The sequence below is a fragment of the Pristiophorus japonicus genome, chromosome 20 (genome assembly GCF_044704955.1).
Source record: "Pristiophorus japonicus isolate sPriJap1 chromosome 20, sPriJap1.hap1, whole genome shotgun sequence".
Lineage (NCBI taxonomy): Eukaryota > Metazoa > Chordata > Chondrichthyes > Pristiophoridae > Pristiophorus > Pristiophorus japonicus.
In genome coordinates, this window is record NC_091996.1 from 69,687,806 (window position 1) to 69,712,280 (window position 24,475).

General features: G+C 56.1%; 1 protein-coding gene across 1 annotated transcript in view; it reads left to right on the forward strand.

Moving 5' to 3' along the window:
- The window catches only part of LOC139232759 (ectonucleoside triphosphate diphosphohydrolase 2-like), a 42,041-nt gene that overhangs the window by 14,208 nt on the left and 3,358 nt on the right, over positions 1–24,475 (forward strand). Inside the window, exons 2-4 of the mRNA XM_070863262.1 lie at positions 15,362–15,479; positions 16,533–16,683; positions 21,362–21,521. Coding sequence (XP_070719363.1) covers positions 15,362–15,479; positions 16,533–16,683; positions 21,362–21,521 — 429 coding nt within the window. The remainder of the gene's footprint in view (positions 1–15,361; positions 15,480–16,532; positions 16,684–21,361; positions 21,522–24,475) is intronic.

The window sequence follows — 24,475 nt, forward strand, 5'->3', positions numbered from 1 at the left end:
TCTAACCAACGCCCGATCACACCTGGACCAAACCCCCGATCACACCTGTAACAAACGCCCGATCATATCTGTACCCAAACCCCACAATCACACCTATACTAAACCCCCCGATCACACCTGTACTAAACCCCCCGATCACACCTGTATCAACCCCCCCGATCACACCTGTACCAAACTCCCCGATCACACCTGTACCCTACCCCCCGATCACACCTGTACCAACCCCCCCCGATCACACCTGTACCAACCCCCCCGATAACACCTGTACCAACCCCCCCGATCACACCTGTACCAACTCCCCCGATCACACCTGTACCAACCCCCCCCGATCACACCTGTACCAAACTCCCCGATCACACCTGTACCCTACCCCCCCGATCACACCTGTACCAACCCCCCCAATCACACCTGTACCAACCCCCCATCACACCTGTACCAAACTCCCCGATCACACCTGTAGCCGACCCCCCCCGATCACACCTGTACAAAACCCCCAATCACACCTGTACCCAATGCCCGATCACACCTGTACCCAACCCCTGATCACAGCTGTACCCAAACCCCCGATCACACCTGTACCAAACCCCAGTTCACACCTGTACCAACCCCCCGATCACACCTGTACCCAATGCCCGATCACACCTGTACCCTACCCCCCGATCACACCTGTACCAAACCTCCCGATCACACCTGTAGCCAACCCCCGTTCACACCTGCACCAAACCTCCTGATCACACCTGTAGCCAACCCCCGTTCACACCTGTACCGACACCCCGATCACAGCTGTACCCAACCCCTGATCATACCTGTACCCAACAATCGATCCTACGTGGACCAAACCCCCAATCACACCTGTACCAATCCCCCGATCACACCTGTACCCATCCCCTGATCACACCTGTACCAAATCCCCCGATCACACCTGTACCCAACACCCGATCACACCTGTACTAAACCCCTGATCACACCTGTACCCAAACCCCTGATCACACCTGTACCAAACCCCCGATCACACCTGTACCAAACTCCCCGATCACACCTGTACCCACCCCCCGATCACACCTGTACCAAACCCCCGATCACACCTGCACCCAATCCCTGATCACACGTGTACCAAACCCCTGATCACACCTGTTCCAAACACCCCGATCACACCTGTACCCAACCCCCGATCACACCTGTACCAACCCCCCGATCACACCTGTAGCCAACCCCAGTTCACACCTGTACCAAACCTCCTGATCACACCTGTACCAAACCGCCGATCACACCTGTACCAAACCCCCGATCACACCTGTACCCAACCCCCGATCATACGTGTACCACACCCCTGATCACACCTGTACCAAACCCCCCCGATCACACCTGTTCTCATACTCCCCGATCACACCTGTACCCAACCCCCCGATCACACCTGCATCCAAACCCCCGATCACACCTGTTCTCATACCCCCCATCACACCTGTTCTCATACCCCCCCGATCACACCTGTACCCAACCTCCCGATCACACCTGTACCAACACCCCAATCACAGCTGTGCCAAACACCCGATCACAGCTGTGCAAACCCTCCGATCATACCTGTACCCAACCCCCGATCACACGTGTACCAAACCCCCCCCATTCACACCTGTACCAAACCCCCAATCACACCTGTACCCAAACCCCCGACCACACCTGTACCAACCCCCAGATCACACCTGTACCAACCCCCAGATCACACCTGTACCAACCCCCAGATCACACCTGTACCCAACCCCCGATCACACCTGTACCAAACCCCCCCGATCACACCTGTACCAAACCTCCCTATCACACCTCTAACCAACCTCCGAACACACCTGTACCAAACCCCCCGATCACACCTATACCAAACCTCCCTATCACACCTCTAACCAACGCCCGATCACACCTGTACCAAACCCCCGATCACACCTGTACCAAACGCCCGATCATATCTGTACCCAAACCCCCCAATCACACCTATACTAAACCCCCCGATCACACCTGTACTAAACCCCCCGATCACACCTGTACCAACCCCCCCGATAACACCTGTACCAACCCCCCCGATCACACCTGTACCAACCCCCCCCGATCACACCTGTACCAAACTCCCCGATCACACCTGTACCCTACCCCTCGATCACACCTGTACCAACCCCCCCAATCACACCTGTACCAACCCCCCCATCACACCTGTACCAAACTCCCCGATCACACCTGTACCCTACCCCCAGATCACACCTGTACAAAACTCCCAATCACACCTGTACCCAATGCCCGATCACACCTGTACCCAACCCCTGATCACAGCTGTACCCAAACCCCCGATCACTCCTGTACCAAACCCCCCGATCACACCTGTACCAAACCCCAGTTCAAACCTGTACCAAACCTCCCGATCACACCTGCAGCCAACCCCCGTTCACACCTGTACCAAACCTCCCGATCACACCTGCAGCCAACCCCCGTTCACACCTGTACCAAACCTCCTGATCACACCTGTACCCAACGCCCGATCACACCTGTACCAAACCCCCGATCACACCTGTACCAAACCCCACGATTATTTCCGTACCCAAACCCCCCGATCACATCTGTACTAAACCCCCCGATCACACCTGTACTAAACTCCCCGATCATACCTGTACCCTACCCCCCGATCACACCTGTACAAAACCCCCAATCACACCTGTACCCAATGCCCGATCACACCTGTACCCATGCCCGATCACACCTGTACCCAACGCCCGATCACACCTGTACCAAACCCCCCGATCGCACCTGTACTAAACTCCCCGATCGCACCTGTACCCTACTCCCCGATCACACCTGTACCCTACCCCCCGATCACACCTGTACAAAACCCCCAATCACACCTGTACCCAATGCCCGATCACACCTGTACCCAATGCCCGATCACACCTGTAGCCAACCCCAGTTCACACCTGTACCAAACCACCCGATCACACCTGTACAAAACCCCCAATCACACAGGTACCCAATGCCCGATCACACCTGTACCAAACCCCCCGATCACACCTATACCAAACCTCCCTATCACACCTCTAACCAACCCCCGATCACACCTGTACCAAACCCCCCGATCACACCTATACCAAACCTCCCTATCACACCTCTAACCAACGCCCGATCACACCTGTACCAAACCCCCGATCACACCTGTACCAAACGCCCGATCATATCTGTACCCAAACCCCACAATCACACCTATACTAAACCCCCTGATCACACCTGTACTAAACCCCCCGATCACACCTGTACCAACCCCCCCGATAACACCTGTACCAACCCCCCGATCACACCTGTACCAAACCTCCCAATCACACCTCTAACCAACCCCCGATCACACCTGTACCAAACCTCCCGATCACACCTCTAACCAACCCCCGATCACACCTATACCAAACCTCCCTATCACACCTCCAACCAACGCCCGATCAAACCTGTACCAAACCCCCGATCACAACTGTACCAAACGCCCGATCATATCTGTACCCAAACCCCCCAATAACACCTGTACTAAACCCCCCGATCACACCTGTACTATACCCCCCAATCACACCTGTACCAACCCCCCCGATAACACCTGTACCAACCCACCCGATCACACCTGTACCAACCCCCCCGATCACACCTGTACCAAACACCCCGATCACACCTGTACCCTACCCCCCGATCACACCTGCACCAACCCCCCCGATCACACCTGTACCAACCCCCCCATCACACCTGTACCAAACTCCCCGATCACACCTGTACCCTACCCCCCGATCACACCTGTACAAAACCCCCAATCACACCTGTACCCAATGCCCGATCACACCTGTACCCAACCCCTGATCACAGCTGTACCCAAACCCCCGATCACACCTGTACCAAACCCCAGTTCACACCTGTACCAACCCCCTGATCACACCTGTACCCAATGCCCGATCACACCTGTACCCTACCCCCCGATCACACCTGTACCAAACCTCCCGATCACACCTGTAGCCAACCCCCATTCACACCTGCACCAAACCTCCTGATCACACCTGTAGCCAACCCCCGTTCACACCTGTACCGACACCCCGATCACAGCTGTACCAAACCCCTGATCATACCTGTACCCAACCCTCGATCCTTCGTGTACCAAACCCCCAATCACACCTGTACCAATCCCCCGATCACACCTGTACCCATCCCCTGATCACACCTGTACCAAATCCCCCGATCACACCTGTACCCATCCCCCGATCACACCTATACCAAACCCCTGATCACACGTGTACCAAATCCCTGATCACACCTGTACCAAACCCTCCGATCACACCTGTACCCAACCCCTGATCACACGTGTACCAAACCACCCGATCACACCTGTACAAAACTCCCCGATCACACCTGTACCCACCCCCCGATCACACCTGTACCCACCCCCCGATCACACCTGTACCCAACCCCTGATCACACGTGTACCAAACCCATGATCACACCTGTACCAAACACCCCGATCACACCTGTACCAAACTCCCGATCACACCTGTACCAAACCCCTGATCACACCTGTACAAAACCCCCCGATCACACCTGTACCAAACTCCCCGACCACACCTGTATCAACCCCCAGATCACACCTGCACCCAACCCCCGATCACACCTGTACCTAACCCCCGATCACACCTATACCAAACCCCTGATCACACGTGTACCAACCCCCAGATCACACCTGTACCCAACCCCCGATCACACCTGTACCAACCCCCGATCACACCTGTAGCCAACCCCAGTTCACACCTGTACCAAACCTCCTGATCACACCTGTAGCCAACTCCCGTTCACACCTGTACCAAACCTCCTGATCACACCTCTACCAAACCCCCGATCACACCTGTACCAAACCCCCGATCACACCTGTACCCAACCCCCGATCACACCTGTTCTCATACCCCCCGATCCCACCTGTACCAAACCCCCCGATCACACCTGTATCCAAACCCCCGATCACACCTGTTCTCATACTCCCCGATCACACCTGTATCCAACCCCCCGATCCCAACTCTACCCAAACACCCGATCCCACCTGTACCCAAACCCCCGATCCCACCTGTACCCAACCCCCCGATCACACCTGTACCCAACCCCCCGATCACACCTGTAGCCAACCCCCGTTCACACCTGCACCAAACCTTCTGATCACACCTGTAGCCAACCCCCGTTCACACCTGTACCGACACCCCGATCACAGCTGTACCAAACCCCTGATCATACCTGTAACCAACCCTCGATCCTACGTGTACCAAACCCCCAATCACACCTGTACCAATCCCCCGATCACACCTGTACCCATCCCCTGATCACACCTGTACCAAATCCCCCGATCACACCTGTACCCATCCCCCGATCACACCTATACCAAACCCCTGATCACACGTGTACCAAACCCCTGATCACACCTGTACCAAACCCCTGATCACACCTGTACCAAACCCCCGATCACACCTATACCAAACCCCTGATCACACCTGTTCCAAACACCCCGATCACACCTGTACCAAACTCCCGATCACACCTGTACCAAACCCCTGATCACACCTGTACAAAACCCCCCGATCACACCTGTACCAAACTCCCCGACCACACCTGTATCAACCCCCAGATCACACCTGCACCCAACCCCCGATCACACCTGTACCTAACCCCCGATCACACCTATACCAAACCCCTGATCACACGTGTACCAACCCCCAGATCACACCTGTACCCAACCCCCGATCACACCTGTACCAACCCCCGATCACACCTGTAGCCAACCCCAGTTCACACCTGTACCAAACCTCCTGATCACACCTGTAGCCAACCCCCGTTCACACCTGTACCAAACCGCCGATCACACCTGTACCAAACCCCCGATCACACCTGTACCAAAACCCCGATCATACGTGTACCAAACCCCTGATCACACCTGTACCAAATCCCCCGATCACACCTGTATCCAAACCCCTGATCACACCTGTTCTCATACCCCCCAATCCCACCTGCACCAAACCCCCCGATCACACCTGTATCCAAACCCCCGATCACACCTGTATCCAAACCCCCGATCACACCTGTTCTCATACCCCCCCCGATCACACCTGTACCCAACCTCCCGATCCCACCTGTACCCAACCTCCCGATCCCACCTGTACCCAAACCCCCGATCACACCTGTACCCAACCCCCGATCATACGTGTACCGAACCCCTGATCACACCTGTACCAAATCCCCCGATCACACCTGTACCAACACCCCAATCACAGCTGTATCTAACCCCTGATCACACCTGTACCAACACCCCAATCACAGCTGTAGCAAACACCCGATCACAGCTGTGCAAACCCTCCGATCATACCTGTACCCAACCCCCGATTACACGTGTACCAAACCCCCCCATTCACACCTGTACCAAACCCCCAATCACACCTGTACCCAAACCCCCGACCACACCTGTACCAACCCCCAGATCACACCTGCACCCAACCCCCGATCACACCTGTACCTAACCCCCGATCACACCTGTACCAACCCCCAGATCACACCTGTACCCAACCCCCGATCACACCTGTACCAAACCCCCCGATCACACCTGTACCAAACCCCCCGATCACACCTATACCAAACCTCCCTATCACACCTCTAACCAACCTCAGAACACACCTGTACCAAACCCCCCGATCACACCTATACCAAACCTCCCTATCACACCTCTAACCAACGCCCGATCACACCTGTACCAAACCCCCGATCACACATGTACCAAACGCCCGATCATATCTGTACCCAAACCCCCCAATCACACCTATACTAAACCCCTATATCACACCTGTACCAAACTCCCCGATCACACCTGTACCCTACCCTCCGATCACACCTGTACCAACCCCCCAATCACACCTGTACCAACCCCCCCATCACACCTGTACCAAACCCCCCGATCACACCTGTACCCAATGCCCGATCATACCTGTACCCAAGCCCTGATCACAGCTGTACCCAAAGCCCCGATCACACCTGTACCAAACCTCCCGATCACACCTGCAGCCAACCCCCGTTCACACCTGTACCAAACCCCATGATTATTTCTGTACCCAAACCCCCCGATCACATCTGTACTAAACCCCCCGATCACACCTGTACTAAACTCCCCGATCATACCTGTACCCTACCCCCCGATCACACCTGTACAAAACCCCCAATCACACCTGTACCCAATGCCCGATCACACCTGTACCCAATGCCCGATCACACCTGTACCAAACCCCCCGATCGCACCTGTAGCCAACCCCAGTTCACACCTGTACCAAATCCCCGATCACACCTGTACCAACCCCCTGATCACACCTGTACAAAACCCCCAATCACACCTGTACCCAATGCCCGATCACACCTGTACCAACCCCCAGATCACACCTGTACCCAACCCCCGATCACACCTGTACCAAACCCCCCGATCACACCTATACCAAACCTCCCTATCACACCTCTAACCAACGCCCGATCACACCTGTACCAAACCCCCGATCACACCTGTACCAAACGCCCGATCATATCTGTACCCAAACCCCACAATCACACCTATACTAAACCCCCGATCACACCTGGACTAAACCCCCTGATCACACCTGTACCAACCCCCCCGATAACACCTGTACCAACCCCCCTGATCACACCTGTACCAACCCCCCCCCGATCACACCTGTACCAACCCCCCCCGATCACACCTGTACCAAACTCCCCGATCACACCTGTACCCTACCCCCCCGATCACACCTGTACCAACCCCCCCAATCACACCTGTACCAACCCCCCCATCACACCTGTACCAAACTCCCCGATCACACCTGTACCCTACCCCCCGATCACACCTGTACAAAACCCCCAATCACACCTGTACCCAATGCCCGATCACACCTGTACCCAAGCCCTGATCACAGCTATACCCAAACCCCCGATCACACCTGTACCAAACCCCAGTTCACACCTGTACCAACCCCCCGATCACACCTGTACCAACCCCCCCATCACACCTGTACCAACCCCCCCATCACACCTGTACCAAACTCCCCGATCACACCTGTACCAACCCCCCCATCACACCTGTACCAACCCCCCGATCACACCTGTACCAACCCCCCCGATCACACCTGTACCAACCCCCCCGATCACACCTGTACCAACCCCCCATCACACCTGTACCAAACTCCCCGATCACACCTGTACCCTACCCCCCGATCACACCTGTACAAAACACCCAATCACACCTGTACCCAATGCCCGATCACACCTGTACCCAACCCCTGATCACAGCTGTACCCAAACCCCCGATCACACCTGTACCAAACCCCAGTTCACACCTGTACCAAACCCCAGTTCACACCTGTACCAAACCTCCCGATCACACCTGCAGCCAACCCCCTTTCACACCTGTACCAAACCTCCTGATCACACCTGTACCCAACGCCCGATCACACCTGTACCAAACCCCCGATCACACCTGTACCAAACCCCCCGATTATTTCTGTACCCAAACCCCCCGATCACACCTGTACTAAACCCACCGATCACACCTGTACTAAACTCCCCGATCATACCTGTACCCTACCCCCCGATCACACCTGTACAAAACCCCCAATCACACCTGTACCCAATGCCCGATCACACCTGTACCCAACGCCCGATCACACCTGTACATAACCCCCCGATCACACCTGTACTAAACTCCCCGATCGCACCTGTACCCTACTCCCCGATCACACCAATACCCTACCCCCCGATCACACCTGTACAAAACCCCCAATCACACCTGTACCCAATGCCCGATCACACCTGTACCCAATGCCCGATCACACCTGTACCAACCCCCCCCGATCACACCTGTAGCCAACCCCAGTTCACACCTGTACCAACCCCCCGATCACACCTGTACCCAATGCCCGATCACACCTGTAGCCAACCCCAGTTCACACCTGTACCAAACCTCCCGATCACACCTGTAGCCAACCCCCGTTCACACCTGCACCAAACCTCCTGATCACACCTGTAGCCAACCCCTGTTCACACCTGTACCGACACCCCGATCACAGCTGTACCAAACCCCTGATCATACCTGTACCCAACCCTCGATCCTACGTGTACCAAACCCCCAATCACACCTGTACCAATCCCCCGATCACACCTATACCCATCCCCCGATCACACCTGTACCAAACCCCTGATCACACCTGTACCAAACCCCCCGATCACACCTGTATCCAAACCCCTGATCGCACTTGTACCCAAACCCCTGATCACACCTGTACCAACCCCCTGATCCCACCTGTACTAAACCCCCCGATCCCACCTGTGCCAAACCCCCCTGATCACACCTGTATCCAAACCCCCGATCACACCTGTTCTCATACCCCCCCCCGATCACACCTGTACCCAATTCCCCAATCCCAACTGTACCCAACCCCCCGATCACACCTGTACCCAACCCCCCGATCACACCTGTACCCAATACCCGATCACACCTGTACCAACCCCCCGATCACACCTGTACCAAACACCTGATCACAGCTGTACCCAAACCCCCGATCACACCTGTACAAAACCCCCAATCACACCTGTACAAAACCCCCAATCACACCTGTACCAACCCCCCGATCACACCTGTACCAACCCCCCGATCACACCTGTACTAAACTGCCCGATCATACCTGTACCCTACCCCCCGATCACACCTGTACAAAACCCCCAATCACACCTGTACCAAACCCCCAATCACACCTGCACCCAACCCCCGATCACACCTGTACCTAACCCCCGATCACACCTGTACCCAACCCCTGATCACACCTGTACCAAACCCCCCGATCACACCTGTACCAACCCCCAGATCACACCTGTACCAACCCCCAGATCACACCTGTACCCAACCCCCGATCACACCTGTACCAAACCCCCCCGATCACACCTGTACCAAACCCCCCGATCACACCTATACCAAACCTCCCTATCACACCTCTAACCAACCTCCGAACACACCTGTACCAAACCCCCCGATCACACCTATACCAAACCTCCCTATCATACCTCTAACCAACGCCCGATCACACCTGTACCAAACCCCCGATCACACCTGTACCAAACGCCCGATCATATCTGTACCCAAACCCCCCAATCACCCCTATACTAAAACCCCCGATCACACCTGTACCAACCCCCCCGATAACACCTGTACCAACCCCCCCGATCACACCTGTACCCCCCCCGATCACACCTGTACCAAACTCCCCGATCACACCTGTTCCCTACCCCCCGATCACACCTGTACCAACCCCCCCAATCACACCTGTACCAACCCCCCCATCACACCTGTACCAAACTCCCCGATCACACCTGTACCCTACCCCCAGATCACACCTGTACAAAACCCCCAATCACACCTGTACCCAATGCCCGATCACACCTGTACCCAACCCCTGATCACAGCTGTACCCAAACCCCCGATCACTCCTGTACCAAACCCCAGTTCAAACCTGTACCAAACCTCCCGATCACACCTGCAGCCAACCCCCGTTCACACCTGTACCAAACCTCCCGATCACACCTGCAGCCAACCCCCGTTCACACCTGTACCAAACCTCCTGATCACACCTGTACCCAATGCCCGATCACACCTGTACCAAACCCCACGATTATTTCCGTACCCAAACCCCCCGATCACATCTGTACTAAACCCCCCGATCACACCTGTACTAAACTCCCCGATCATACCTGTACCCTACCCCCCGATCACACCTGTACAAAACCCCCAATCACACCTGTACCCAATGCCCGATCACACCTGTACCCAACGCCCGATCACACTTGTACCCAACGCCCGATCACACCTGTACCAAACCCCCCGATCGCACCTGTACTAAACTCCCCGATCGCACCTGTACCCTACCCCCCGATCACACCTGTACAAAACCCCCAATCACACCTGTACCCAATGCCCGATCACACCTGTACCCAATGCCCGATCACACCTGTAGCCAACCCCAGTTCACACCTGAACCAAACCCCCCGATCACACCTGTACAAAACCCCCAATCACACAGGTACCCAATGCCCGTCACACCTGTACCAAACCCCCCGATCACACCTGTACCAAACCCCCCGATCACACCTATACCAAACCTCCCTATCACACCTCTAACCAACCCCCGATCACACCTGTACCAAACCCCCCGATCACACCTATACCAAACCTCCCTATCACACCTCTAACCAACGCCCGATCACACCTGTACCAAACCCCCGATCACACCTGTACCAAACGCCCGATCATATCTGTACCCAAACCCCACAATCACACCTATACTAAACCCCCAATCACACCTGTACCCAATGCCCGATCACACCTGTACCCAACGCCCGATCACACTTGTACCCAACGCCCGATCACACCTGTACCAAACCCCCCGATCGCACCTGTACTAAACTCCCCGATCGCACCTGTACCCTACTCCCCGATCACACCTGTACCCTACCCCCCGATCACACCTGTACAAAACCCCCAATCACACCTGTACCCAATGCCCGATCACACCTGTACCCAATGCCCGATCACACCTGTAGCCAACCCCAGTTCACACCTGAACCAAACCCCCCGATCACACCTGTACAAAACCCCCAATCACACAGGTACCCAATGCCCGTCACACCTGTACCAAACCCCCCGATCACACCTGTACCAAACCCCCCGATCACACCTATACCAAACCTCCCTATCACACCTCTAACCAACCCCCGATCACACCTGTACCAAACCCCCCGATCACACCTATACCAAACCTCCCTATCACACCTCTAACCAACGCCCGATCACACCTGTACCAAACCCCCGATCACACCTGTACCAAACGCCCGATCATATCTGTACCCAAACCCCACAATCACACCTATACTAAACCCCCTGATCACACCTGTACTAAACCCCCCGATCACACCTGTACCAACCCCCCCGATCACACCTGTACCAACCCCCCCGATAACACCTGTACCAACCCCCCTGATCACACCTGTACCAACCCCCCCGATCACACCTGTACCAAACCTCCCAATCACACCTCTAACCAACCCCCGATCACACCTGTACCAAACCTCCCGATCACACCTCTAACCAACCCCCGATCACACCTATACCAAACCTCCCTATCACACCTCCAACCAACGCCCGATCAAACCTGTACCAAACCCCCGATCACAACTGTACCAAACGCCCGATCATATCTGTACACAAACCCCCCAATCACACCTGTACTAAACCCCCCGATCACACCTGTACTAAACCCCCCGATCACACCTGTACCAACCCCCCCGATAACACCTGTACCAACCCACCCGATCACACCTGTACCAACCCCCCCGATCACACCTGTACCAAACACCCCGATCACACCTGTACCCTACCCCCCGATCACACCTGTACCAACCCCCCCGATCACACCTGTACCAACCCCCCCATCACACCTGTACCAAACTCCCCGATCACACCTGTACCCTACCCCCCGATCACATCTGTACAAAACCCCCAATCACACCTGTACCCAATGCCCGATCACACCTGTACCCAACCCCTGATCACAGCTGTACCCAAACCCCCGATCACACCTGTACCAAACCCCCGATCACACCTGTACCAAACCCCCGATCACACCTGTACCAAACCCCCCGATTATTTCTGTACCCAAACCCCCCGATCACACCTGTACTAAACCCCCCGATCACACCTGTACTAAACTCCCCGATCATACCTGTACCCTACTCCCCGATCACACCTGTACAAAACCCCCAATCACACCTGTACCCAATGCCCGATCACACCTGTACCCAATGCCCGATCACACCTGTACCCAACGCCTGATCACACCTGTACATAACCCCCCGATCGCACCTGTACTAAACTCCCCGATCGCACCTGTACCCTACTCCCCGATCACACCTGTACCCTACCCCCCGATCACACCTGCACAAAACCCCCAATCACACCTGTACCCAATGCCCGATCACACCTGTACCCAATGCCTGATCACACCTGTACCAACCCCCCCGATCACACCTGTAGCCAACCCCAGTTCACACCTGTACCAACCCCCTGATCACACGTGTACCAAACCCCTGATCACACGTGTACCAAACCCCTGATCACACCTGTACCAAACCCCTGATCACACCTGTACCAAACCCCTGATCACACCTGTACCAAACCCTCCGATCACACCTGTACCCAACCCCTGATCACACGTGTACCAAACCACCCGATCACACCTGTACCCAACACCCGATCACACCTGTACCAAACCCCTGATCACACCTGTACCCAACCCCCTGATCACACCTGTACCAAACCCCCGATCACACCTGTACCAAACCCCCTGATCACACCTGTACCCACCCCCCGATCACACCTGTACCAAACCCCCGATCACACCTGTACCCAATCCCTGATCACACATGTACCAAACCCCTGATCACACCTGTACCCAGCCCCCCGATCACATCTGTACTAACCTCCCGATCACACCTGTACCCAAACCCCCCGATCACACCTATACCCAGCCCCCCGATCACATCTGTACCCAGCCCCCCGATCACACCTGTACCCAGCCCCCCGATCACACCTGTACCCAGCCCCCCGATCACATCTGTACTAACCTCCCGATCACACCTGTACCCAAACCCCCCGATCACACCTGTACCCAAACCCCCCGATCACATCTGTACCCAAACCCCCCGATCACACCTATACCCAGCCCCCCGATCACACCTGTACCCAGCCCCCCGATCACATCTGTACTAATCTCCCGATCACACCTGTACCCAAACCCCCCAATCACACCTGTATGAATACCTGGAGGTGATGAGAGGCCATAAATTTGGTGGAGAAACTGTCTGTTCCTCTCCCTCCATTTGCCCTCTCACTCAACTCCCTTCTCCCTCATCCTTCTCTGCCCCCTCCCTCTCGTCCTGCCTGCCCCTCCATCCCACTTACATGCTCTCTCTTCTTCCCTCTCCCTTCCCTGTCCCCCTCATGCATTCCCTCCCCCTGCCCTCTGCCTCACCTGCTTTTTCCCTCTCACTGTCCGTCACATGCCCTCTCCCCCGCCTGTCTTTTCCTACTCCCAATCCACCTCATCCCTCTTGCCCGATCCCTCTCCCTGCCTGCCCTCTCGCTTTCCCTCCCCCTCACCTGTCCTCTCCCTCTCCCCCAGCCCTCTCCCTTTCCCTCTCCACCTGCCCTCTCCCTCTCCCCCAGCCCTCTCCCTCTGCCTACCTGCCCTCTCCCTCTCCCCCAGCCCTCTCCCTCTCCCCCAACCTTCTCCTTCTACTCCCTTTCCCTCTCCCCCAGTCCTCTCCCTCTCCCTCTCCCCCTGCCTGCCCTCTCCCTCTCCCCATCACTTGCCCTCTCTCTCTCTGAAACTGTCCTTTAAGATGAGCAGTTCCCTGCCCAATGTCACATGGGGTTCTTGTGCTGCACACACTCAACATTGTGTTTGTTAATGACAGAGGCACAGGGAACAGAGAATTTGAATGATAGGCTGAACTAAAGTAACTGAGCAATAACTAGCAGATAGGTCGAGGGCCCAGGTCAGGTCATACATGGGGCCCTGACTGTGCTCACACCCAGCACTCCCAGACTACGGCCTGTAACATGGATATGTCCTGAGCCTTAACACTTTAAACACACCCAGTTACGTCTCAGCCTCAGACCCAGGAAATAAAGGAAGAACGAACCAGCATTTATTTTGTGCCTTTCTCAGGACAAAACAAAACCCTTTACAGCCAATTAAGTAGCTTTTTGAAGTGTTGTCACTGTTGCAAGAGCCAATTTGCAAACAGAAAGATCCCACTAACTATAATAATGACCAGATAATCTGTTTTAGTGATGTTGGTTGAGGAATAAGTATTGGCATGACACTGGAGGAGAAATGCCCTGCTCTTCTTCCAATAGTGCCACGGGATCTTTTATGTCCACCTGAGAGGGCAGACGGATTCCCGGTTTAATGTCTCATCCAAAAGACGGCACCTCCGACAGTGCAGCGCTCCCTCAGCACTGCCCTGGAGTGTCAGCTTGGATGTTTGTGCTCAAGTCTCTGGAGTGGGGCTTGAACCCACAACCTGGTGACTCAGAGTTGAGGGTGCTAACCACTGAGCCACAGCTCACAGCTAAGCAACACTGTAGGATATGCCCAGCACAATATTCCAGATATGTTATTTATTGACTCCTGCTCTCTCTGAACTTGAACATTACAAAGATGTTTCTTGCTTTCCATTCCGACAGTACGGAATTGTCATTGACGCCGGCTCCTCGCGCACGACCCTGTTTGTTTACACATGGCCGGCTGGAAAAGAGAACAACACTGGCATTGTGAGCGAGGACAGCAGCTGTCACGTGAAAGGTAAGGTGACAAGCTGGTGTCCTGGAGCTGCCGCAGTCTTAGCCTGGCAGGGCATGGTCCCAAGCCCTGAGCCTTCAACACAGCCAGCCCAGGCTCTGTCTCCTCACTAATCTATCCCAAGGACAATAATACTGGCAAGATTACCACAAACTCTACAACCAGGGACACGGGCTCACGCCTGGAGCAGGGAAGGAGCAGAGGTGGATTAGATTGAACTACTTGACACAGAGAGTGGTGAGCGTATGCAATGTAGAGGGAGGGGCGTTGTGAAGTGGTGAGATTTGAGGCAAGTTCAAAGGGCTTTAGGATGCAATAGTCAAGTATACTATGTTAGTGGAACGGGGAGGGGCAGATAGGGTGACATCCTGGAGATGGGGGAGGTCCAGAGATGGGGTTTGAGCTGGCACTATTGCGGGCACTAACCTACAATTGGGCCAAGGACAATGTAAAGCTTTACTCTGTATCTAACCCGTGCTGTACCTGCCCTGGGAGTGTTTGATGGGACACTGTAGAGGGAGCTTTACTCTGTATCTAACCCGTGCTGTACCCCTGCCCTGGGAGTGTTTGATGGGACACTGTAGAGGGAGCTTTACTCTGTATCTAACCCCCTGTACCTGCCCTGGGAGTGTTTGATGGGACAGTGTAGAGGGAGCTTTACTCTGTATCTAACCCGTGCTGTACCCCTGCCCTGGGAGTGTTTTCACATGGAGAGTCACTGCCTGCTGTGAGCCATTAATCTGCTGGATATTAAGAGCACTGTGGGGCTATGGATCGACTCCTGGACCTTGCTGAGCTAGCTCCAGTGAGCTTGGTTGGCATGAGGCTCAATTGGGTTAAGTGCCCTTTACTGGAAAGGGGAAAATCATTCCGGATCAGGATGATTTGTGATGCCATCCTTAGTGGAATAGCCTCTGAGCTATGAAAAATGTGTATTTTGGCGAGGCACTGGAGGGCAGCTCCTTTGGAGTGGTCGGGGGGAGGTCAACAAATAGTGTGCACTCCTGGGGCACAAAGCCCAACAGCACTGACGCCATGTTCGATGTGGGTCTGTAGGTCATGGAATCTCCAGCTATGCAGAAGACCTGCCAGCAGCCGGGAACAGTCTGAAGGCCTGTCTTGATGAGATTGTGAAAAGAATCCCCTCGGAACAACACGCTGAGACCCCACTGTACCTCGGCGCCACAGCTGGAATGCGCTTGTTGAAGTAAGTAACACCTTGGGGCTCTCCACCAATCAGCAAAGGGCCCTACACTCTCTCCACCAATCAGCAAAAGGCCTTATATTCTCTGCACCAATCACCAAAGGGCCTTACATTCTCTCTACCAATCAGCAAAGAGCCTTACATTCTCTGCATCAATCAGTAAAGGGCCTTACATTCCCTCCACCAATCAGCAAAGACCTGTACACTCTCTCCACCAATCACCAAGGGCCTTAAATTCTCTCTACCAATCAGCAAAGGGCTTTACACTCTTTGCACCAATCAGCAAAGGGCCTTAAACTCTCTCCACCAATCACCAAAGGGCCATATACTCTCTCCACCAATCAGCAAAGGGCCTTATATTCTCTCCACCAATCAACAAAGGGCCTTAAGCTCTCTCCACCAATCAGCAAAGGGCTGTACACTCCCTCCACCAGTCATCAAGGGCTGCACACTCTCTCCATCAATCAGCAAAGGGCCATACAACATGCGCAAGGTCTTATGTAAAATTGGACACAGATGTGACACAATCCCCGAAACAATCCCTCGAAAAGGATGGTTTGTGATGCCGTCCTTAGTGGAATAGCCTCTGACCTATGAAAAGTGGGCATTTTGGAGAGGCACTGGAGGGCAACTGGCCATTCTTCAGAGTGCTGGGGGGGGGGGCGGCGGGGGAAGTAAACAAATAGTGCGCACTCCCGGGGCACAAAACCCCAACAGCACTGACGCCATGTTCGATGTAGGTCTGTAGGTCCTGGAATCTCCAGCTACGCTGCAGACCTGCCAGTGGCCGGGAGCAGTCTGAAGGCCTGGGATTCCCATGGAACACGAACCGGATCTGGTTTGTACAGTCACTGGGCCCTGTCCGTCATTGACTGGATTTGGTGTTTCACATAATTCCTCCCCCGTGCACCAAAGCCCATTTTGTCTTTGTATTGCCCACGATGGGGAAGATGATTGTGTATCAGTAGCAATTGGCAGATTAGTAACCTCTCTGTAGTGAGAAGATGGTGGTGTGCCTTCTTCATGAACTGCTGGTTGGAGGTTTGATACAACTGAGTGGCTTGCTGGGCCATCCCGGGTAAGGATGGTAGATTTCCTTCCCTAAAGGATGTTCGTGAACCAGTTGGGTTTTTGCGACAATCCGACAGCTTCATGGTCACTTTTAATAATTTCCAGCTTCTTATTTCCAGATTTTTTTGAACTGAATTCAAATTCTCAAACTGCCACGGTGGGATTGGAACTCAGTCTCTGGATCGCTGGCCGAGTAACCCTTCATTGCACCTCTGTCAGAAGCAGGCAGTCCGGCTTGGTGGGAGATTGGTGTGGATGCTCAGTGAGGTTCAGAGAGCAGAACAGACCCCAGGGCAAAAAGAAAGAGAGGGAAGGGCCAGGGAATAATGGGAAGGCCTCATCAAGTGTAGGGAAGATGAGGGAGGAGACGCGATCAATGGGTTTGAGGTCCTGTTCGAGTAGGAAGCAGGGCAATGATGTCAATTCAGTGAGGGTCCAGAGAGGAGGCAGCGTGTCGAAGGCAAGAGGTCTGGAGCTTGAGGTCAAGAGAGTATCAATAACTTTAGGCAGGAGGGAGCGAGAGGGTTCGGAGAGAGGGGATAGAGAGAGGTGGAGAGAAAGGGAGAGGGAGTGAGAGAGGAATGAGACAGAGGAAAAGAAACGAGGTTGATGTATGGGGGATGAGAGAGAAAGAAGAGAGACTGTGGGAGAGAGAGGAGGCAGTGGGGAGAGGGAGGGAGAAAGGGGAAAGGAGAGAGATGGGAGAGCAAAAAGAGAGGGGAAAGAGAGAGAGGGCAAGGAAGTGGGAGAGAGGGTGAGAGGGAGGGAGAGACAGAGTGAGAGGGAGCGAAAAATGGAGAGAGAGAGGGAGAAGGGGAGCAAGAGGCAAAGAACAGATAATGAAAGAAAGATGGAGAGGGCGAGAGAGAAAGAAACATTGGTGGTTGAGGCAGTGAGGAGACACCGAGCTGAATTTTCCCAGCTCTGTGCGACACTCCAGATCACAGAATCATAGAAATTTACAGCACAGAAGGAGGCCATTTCGGCCCATCGTGTCCGCGCCGACTGACAAAGAGCTATCTAGCCTAATCCCACTTTCCAGCTCTTGGTCCGTAGCCCTATAAGTTACGACACTTTAAGTGCACATCCAAGTATTTTTTAAATGTGGATGAGGGTTTCTGCCTCCACCGCCCTTTCAGGCAGTGAGTTCCAGACCCCCACCACCCTCTGGGTGAAGAAATTTCCTTATCCACCCTGTTCAGTCCATCCTCAAAGAACACCAGCAAATTTATCAAGTAAGTGGATGTCGTGTATTTGGATTTCCAGAAGGCATTTGATAAGGTGCCACATAAAAGGTTACTGCACAAGATAAAAGTTCACAGGGTTGGGGTAATATATTAGCATGGATAGAGAATTGGCTAACTAACAGAAAACAGAGATTTGGGATAAAATGGGGCATTTTCCAGTTGCCAAACGGTAACTAGTGGGGTACCACAGGGATCGGTGCTGGGTCCTCAACTATTTACAATCTATATTAATGACTTGGATGAAGGGACCGAGTGTAATGTAGCCAAGTTTGCTGATGATACAAAGATGGGTGGGAGGGCAAATTGTGAGGACACAAAAAATCTGCAAAGGGACATAGACAGGCTCAGTGAGTGGGCAAAAATTTGGCAGGTGGAGTATAATGTGGGAAAATGTGAGGTTATGCACTTCGGCAGAAATAATAGAAAGGCAAATTATAATTTAAATGGAAAAAAATTGCAAAGTGCTGCAGTACAGAAGGACCTGGGGGTCCTTGTGCAGGAAACATAAAAAGTTAATCTGCAGGTACAGCAAGTAATCAGGAAGGCAAATGGAATGTTGGCCTTTATTGCAAGGGGGATAGAGTATAAAAGCAGAGAAGTCCTGCTACAACTGTACAGGGTATTGGTGAGGCCACACCTGGAATACACTTTTGGTCTCCGTAATTAAGGAAGGATATACTTGCATTGGAGGCTGTTCAGAAAAGGTTCACGAGTTGATTCCGGAGATGAGGGGTTTAACTCATGAAGATAGGTTGAGTAGATTGGGACTATACTCATTGGAGTTGAGAAGAATGAGAGGTGATCTTATTGAAACATATAAGATAATGAGGGGGCTCGACATGGTGGATGCAGAGAGGATATTTCACGGATAGAGGAAACCCCTAAAACTAGGGGACATAGTCTCAGAATAAGGGGCCGCACATTTAAAACGGAGACGAGGAGGAATTTCTTCTCCCAGAGGGTTATAAATCTATGGAATTCTCTGCCCCAGAGAGCTGTGGAGGCTCTGTAATTGAATATATTTAAGGCGGAGATAGACAGATTTTTGAGCGATAAGGGAGTAAAGGATTATGGGGAACGGGCAGGGAAGTGGAGCTGAGTCCATGATCAGATCAGCCATGATCTTATTAAATGGCGGAGCAGGCTCGAGGGGCCGTATGGCCTACTCCTGCTCCTATTTCTTATGTTTCTTATGTTAGAACCGCACACAGTACTCCAGCTGCAGCCTAAACAGTGCTTTATACAGTTCAAGCATAACCTCCTTGCTCTTGTATTCCATGCCTCGACTAATAAAAGTATTCCATATGCCTTCTGAACCATCTTATCTACCTGGCCTGCTACCTTCAGGGATCTGTGGACATGCACTCCAAGGTCCTCTATACTTTTCAGTGTCGTACCATTTAATGTGTATTCCCTTGCCTTGTTAGATCTCCCCAAATGCATCAGCTCACACTTATCCGGATTGAATTCCATTTACCACTGTTCTGCCCACCTGACCAGTCCATTGATATCTTCCTGCAGTCCATAGCTTTCTTCTTCATTATTAACCACACAGCCTATTTCAGTGTCATCTGCAAACTTCTTAATCATACCCTCAACATTCAAGTACAAGCCATTGATATATACCACAAAAAGCAAAGGACCCAGCACTGGACCCTGTGGAACCCCACTGGATACAGCCTTCCAGTCACAAAAACACCCATCAACCATGACCCTGTGCTTCCTGCCTGTGAGCCAATTTTGGATCCAACTTGCCACTTTGCCCTGGATCCCATGGGATATTACTTGCGTGAGGGTGTGTTTCATTTAGTGACTGTGGGGACCAGGTCCAGAGGCCACACAGAGATTGGAGCAGAGCTCGTGACCAAGGTCGCAGCCTCCAAACCAACCAATTCCTCACCAGCCCAACAAATGCTTTAATGTCTGGGCCCAGGTTACTGTGACCTCCTCTGTTACTGATCCGCACGGGCAAGACTGGCATTTATTGACCATCCTAGCTGCCCTGAGGGCACTCAGAGTGTGGGACTGGAGTCACGTGTAGGCCCAGGCCAGGGAGGGGTGGTTGGCTCCTATCCCAGAAGGACTTGAGTGAACCGGTCGGGGTTTTACAAGAGTCACTCTAACCTCCGAGTCAGAAGGTCGTGGGTTGGGGCAGGAGGCTGACGGGAGCCACGTAGGTGGTTAAAATTTCTCTTGGGCGGGGGGTGCAGACATTTTCCCATCCACCCTGCCAACCGCCCCCCACCAGCACCACCGGTCCCGCCGTTCCTTAGGATCGCCCCGCCAACCCACCTGGTCTCCGAGTTGCCGGCCCAGTCCCATAACACGAAGCTACCACAGCCATTGTCTTTGTCTGTCTGCAGTCTGACCAATCCTAAGGCCACCGAGGGGATCCTTGGTGTCATCAGCACCACCCTGAAATCCTACAAGTTCAACTACCAAGGAGCGAAGATCCTGTCGGGGAACGAGGAGGGAGTGTTCGGCTGGGTCACCGCCAACTACCTGCTGGAGAACTTCATCAAGGTAAGGTCACACGGAGAGTGACTGGGCCAGAGAGAGTGAGAAAACCCAACTACCCGCACACAGGCACCGGCCCTGGCTGAGGAATGGTGATCGGGGGGGGGGGGCCTCTGTCTGACCGGGGGGGTGGGGTGGGGGGGGGCCCTCAGTCTGACCGGGGTGGGTGGGGGGTGGGGTGGGGGGGGCCCTCAGTCTGACTGGGAGGGTGAGGGGGAACCCTCAGTCTGACGGGGGGGGGGTGGGGGGGAACCCTCAGTCTGACCGGGGGGGGGGGGGGGGGAACCCTCAGTCTGACGGGGGGAACCCTCAGTCTGACAGGGGGGCGGGCGGGGGGGAGAACCCTCAGTCTGACAGGGGAGCGGTGGGGGGGAACCCTCAGTCTGACGGGGGGAGGTGGGAGGGAACCCTCAGTCTGACCGGGGGGGGGGGGGACCCTCAGTCTGACGGGGGGAGGTGAGGGGGAACCCTCAGTCTGACAGGGGGGCGGTGGGGGGGAACCCTCAGTCTGACGGGGGGGAGGTGGGAGGGAACCCTCAGTCTGACCGGGGGAGGTGGGAGGGAACCCTCAGTCTGACCGGGGTGAGGTGAGGGGGAACCCTCAGTCTGACAGGGGGGCGGGCGGTGGGGGGGAACCCTCAGTCTGACGGGGGGAGGTGGGGGGGAACCCACAGTCTGACAGGGGGGCGGGCGGTGGGGGGGAACCCTCAGTCTGACGGGGGGAGATGGGGGGGAACCCTCAGTCTGACATGGGGAGATGGGGGGGAACCCTCAGTCTGACGGGGGGAGATGGGGGGGAACCCTCAGTCTGACCGGGGGGAGGTGGGAGGGAACCCTCAGTCTGACCGGGGGGAGGTGGGAGGGAACCCTCAGTCTGACCGGGGGAGGTGGGAGGGAACCCTCAGTCTGACCGGGGGGGGTGGGAGGGAACCCTCAGTCTGACCGGGGGGAGGTGAGGGGGAACCCTCAGTCTGACAGGGGGGCGGGCGGTGGGGGGGAACCCTCAGTCTGACGGGGGGAGGTGGGGGGGAACCCACAGTCTGACAGGGGGGCGGGCGGTGGGGGGGAACCCTCAGTCTGACGGGGGGAGATGGGGGGGAACCCTCAGTCTGACAGGGGGAGATGGGGGGGAACCCTCAGTCTGACGGGGGGAGGTGGGGGGTAACCCTCAGTCTGACGGGGGGGGGTGGGGGGGGAACCCTCAGTCTGACGGGGGGGGGTGGGGGGGGAACCCTCAGTCTGACAGGGGGGCGGGCGGTGGGGGGGAACCCTCAGTCTGACCGGGGGGGACCCTCAGTCTGACGGGGGGAGGTGGGGGGGAACCCTCAGTCTGACGGGGGGGGGGGGGGGGGGGGACCCTCAGTCTGACCGGGGGGGGGGGGGGGGGGGACCCTCAGTCTGACGGGGGGAGATGGGGGGGAACCCACAGTCTGACCGGGGGGGGTGGGGGGGGAACCCTCAGTCTGACGGGGGGAGGTGGGGGGGAACCCTCAGTCTGACGGGGGGGGGGTTGGGGGGGAACCCTCAGTCTGACGGGGGGGGGTGGGGGGGGAACCCTCAGTCTGACGGGGGGGGTGGGGGGGGAACCCTCAGTCTGACGGGGGGGGGGTGGGGGGGAACCCTCAGTCTGACGGGGGGGGGGTGGGGGGGGAACCCTCAGTCTGACGGGGGGGGGGTGGGGGGGGAACCCTCAGTCTGACAGGGGGGCGGGCAGTGGGGGGGAACCCTCAGTCTGACCGGGGGGGACCCTCAGTCTGACGGGGGGAGGTGGGGGGGAACCCTCAGTCTGACGGGGGGAGGTGGGGGGGGAACCCTCAGTCTGACGGGGCGGGGTGGGGGGGAACCCTCAGTCTGACGGGGGGAGATGGGGGGGGAACCCTCAGTCTGACCGGGGGGGGGGGGGGGGGACCCTCAGTCTGACGGGGGGGGGGGGGCCCTCAGTCTGACGGGGCGGGGTGGGGGGGAACCCTCAGTCTGACGGGGGGAGATGGGGAGGGAACCCTCAGTCTGACGGGGGGAGATGGGGGGGGGACCCTCAGTCTGACCGGGGGGGGGGGGGGGGACCCTCAGTCTGACGGGGGGGGGGGGCCCTCAGTCTGACGGGGCGGGGTGGGGGGGAACCCTCAGTCTGACGGGGGAGATGGGGAGGGAACCCTCAGTCTGACCGGGGGGGGGGGGGGGGGGACCCTCAGTCTGACCGGGGGGGGGGGGGGGGGGGGAGGGACCCCTCAGTCTGACCGGGGGGGGGGGGTGGGGGAGAACCCACAGTCTGACCGGGGGGGGGGGGGGGGGAACCCACAGTCTGACCGGGGGGGGTGGGGGGGAACCCACAGTCTGACCGGGGGGGGGGGGGGGTGGGGAACCCACAGTCTGACCGGGGGGGTGGGGGGGAACCCTCAGTCTGACGGGGGGGGGGGGGTGGGGAGGGAACCCTCAGTCTGACCGGGGGGGTGGGGGGGAACCCACAGTCTGACCGGGGGGGGTGAGGGGGAACCCTCAGTCTGACCGGGGGGGGGGTGAGGGGGAACCCTCAGTCTGACGGGGGGAGATGGGGGGGAACCCTCAGTCTGACGGGGGGAGATGGGGAGGGAACCCTCAGTCTGACCGGGGGGAGGTGGGGGGGGAACCCTCAGTCTGACCGGGGGGAGGTGGGGGGGGAACCCTCAGTCTGACGGGGGGAGATGGGGAGGGAACCCTCAGTCTGACGGGGGGAGGTGGGGAGGGAACCCTCAGTCTGACGGGGGGAGGTGGGGAGGGAACCCTCAGTCTGACGGGGGGTGGTGGGGAGGGAACCCTCAGTCTGACCGGGGGGAGGTGGGGAGGGAACCCTCAGTCTGACCGGGGGAGGTGGGGGGGGAACCCTCAGTCTGACCGGGGGAGGTGGGGGGGGAACCCTCAGTCTGACCGGGGAGGGTGGGGGAACCCTCAGTCTGACCGGGGGGCAGGGTGGGGAGAACCCT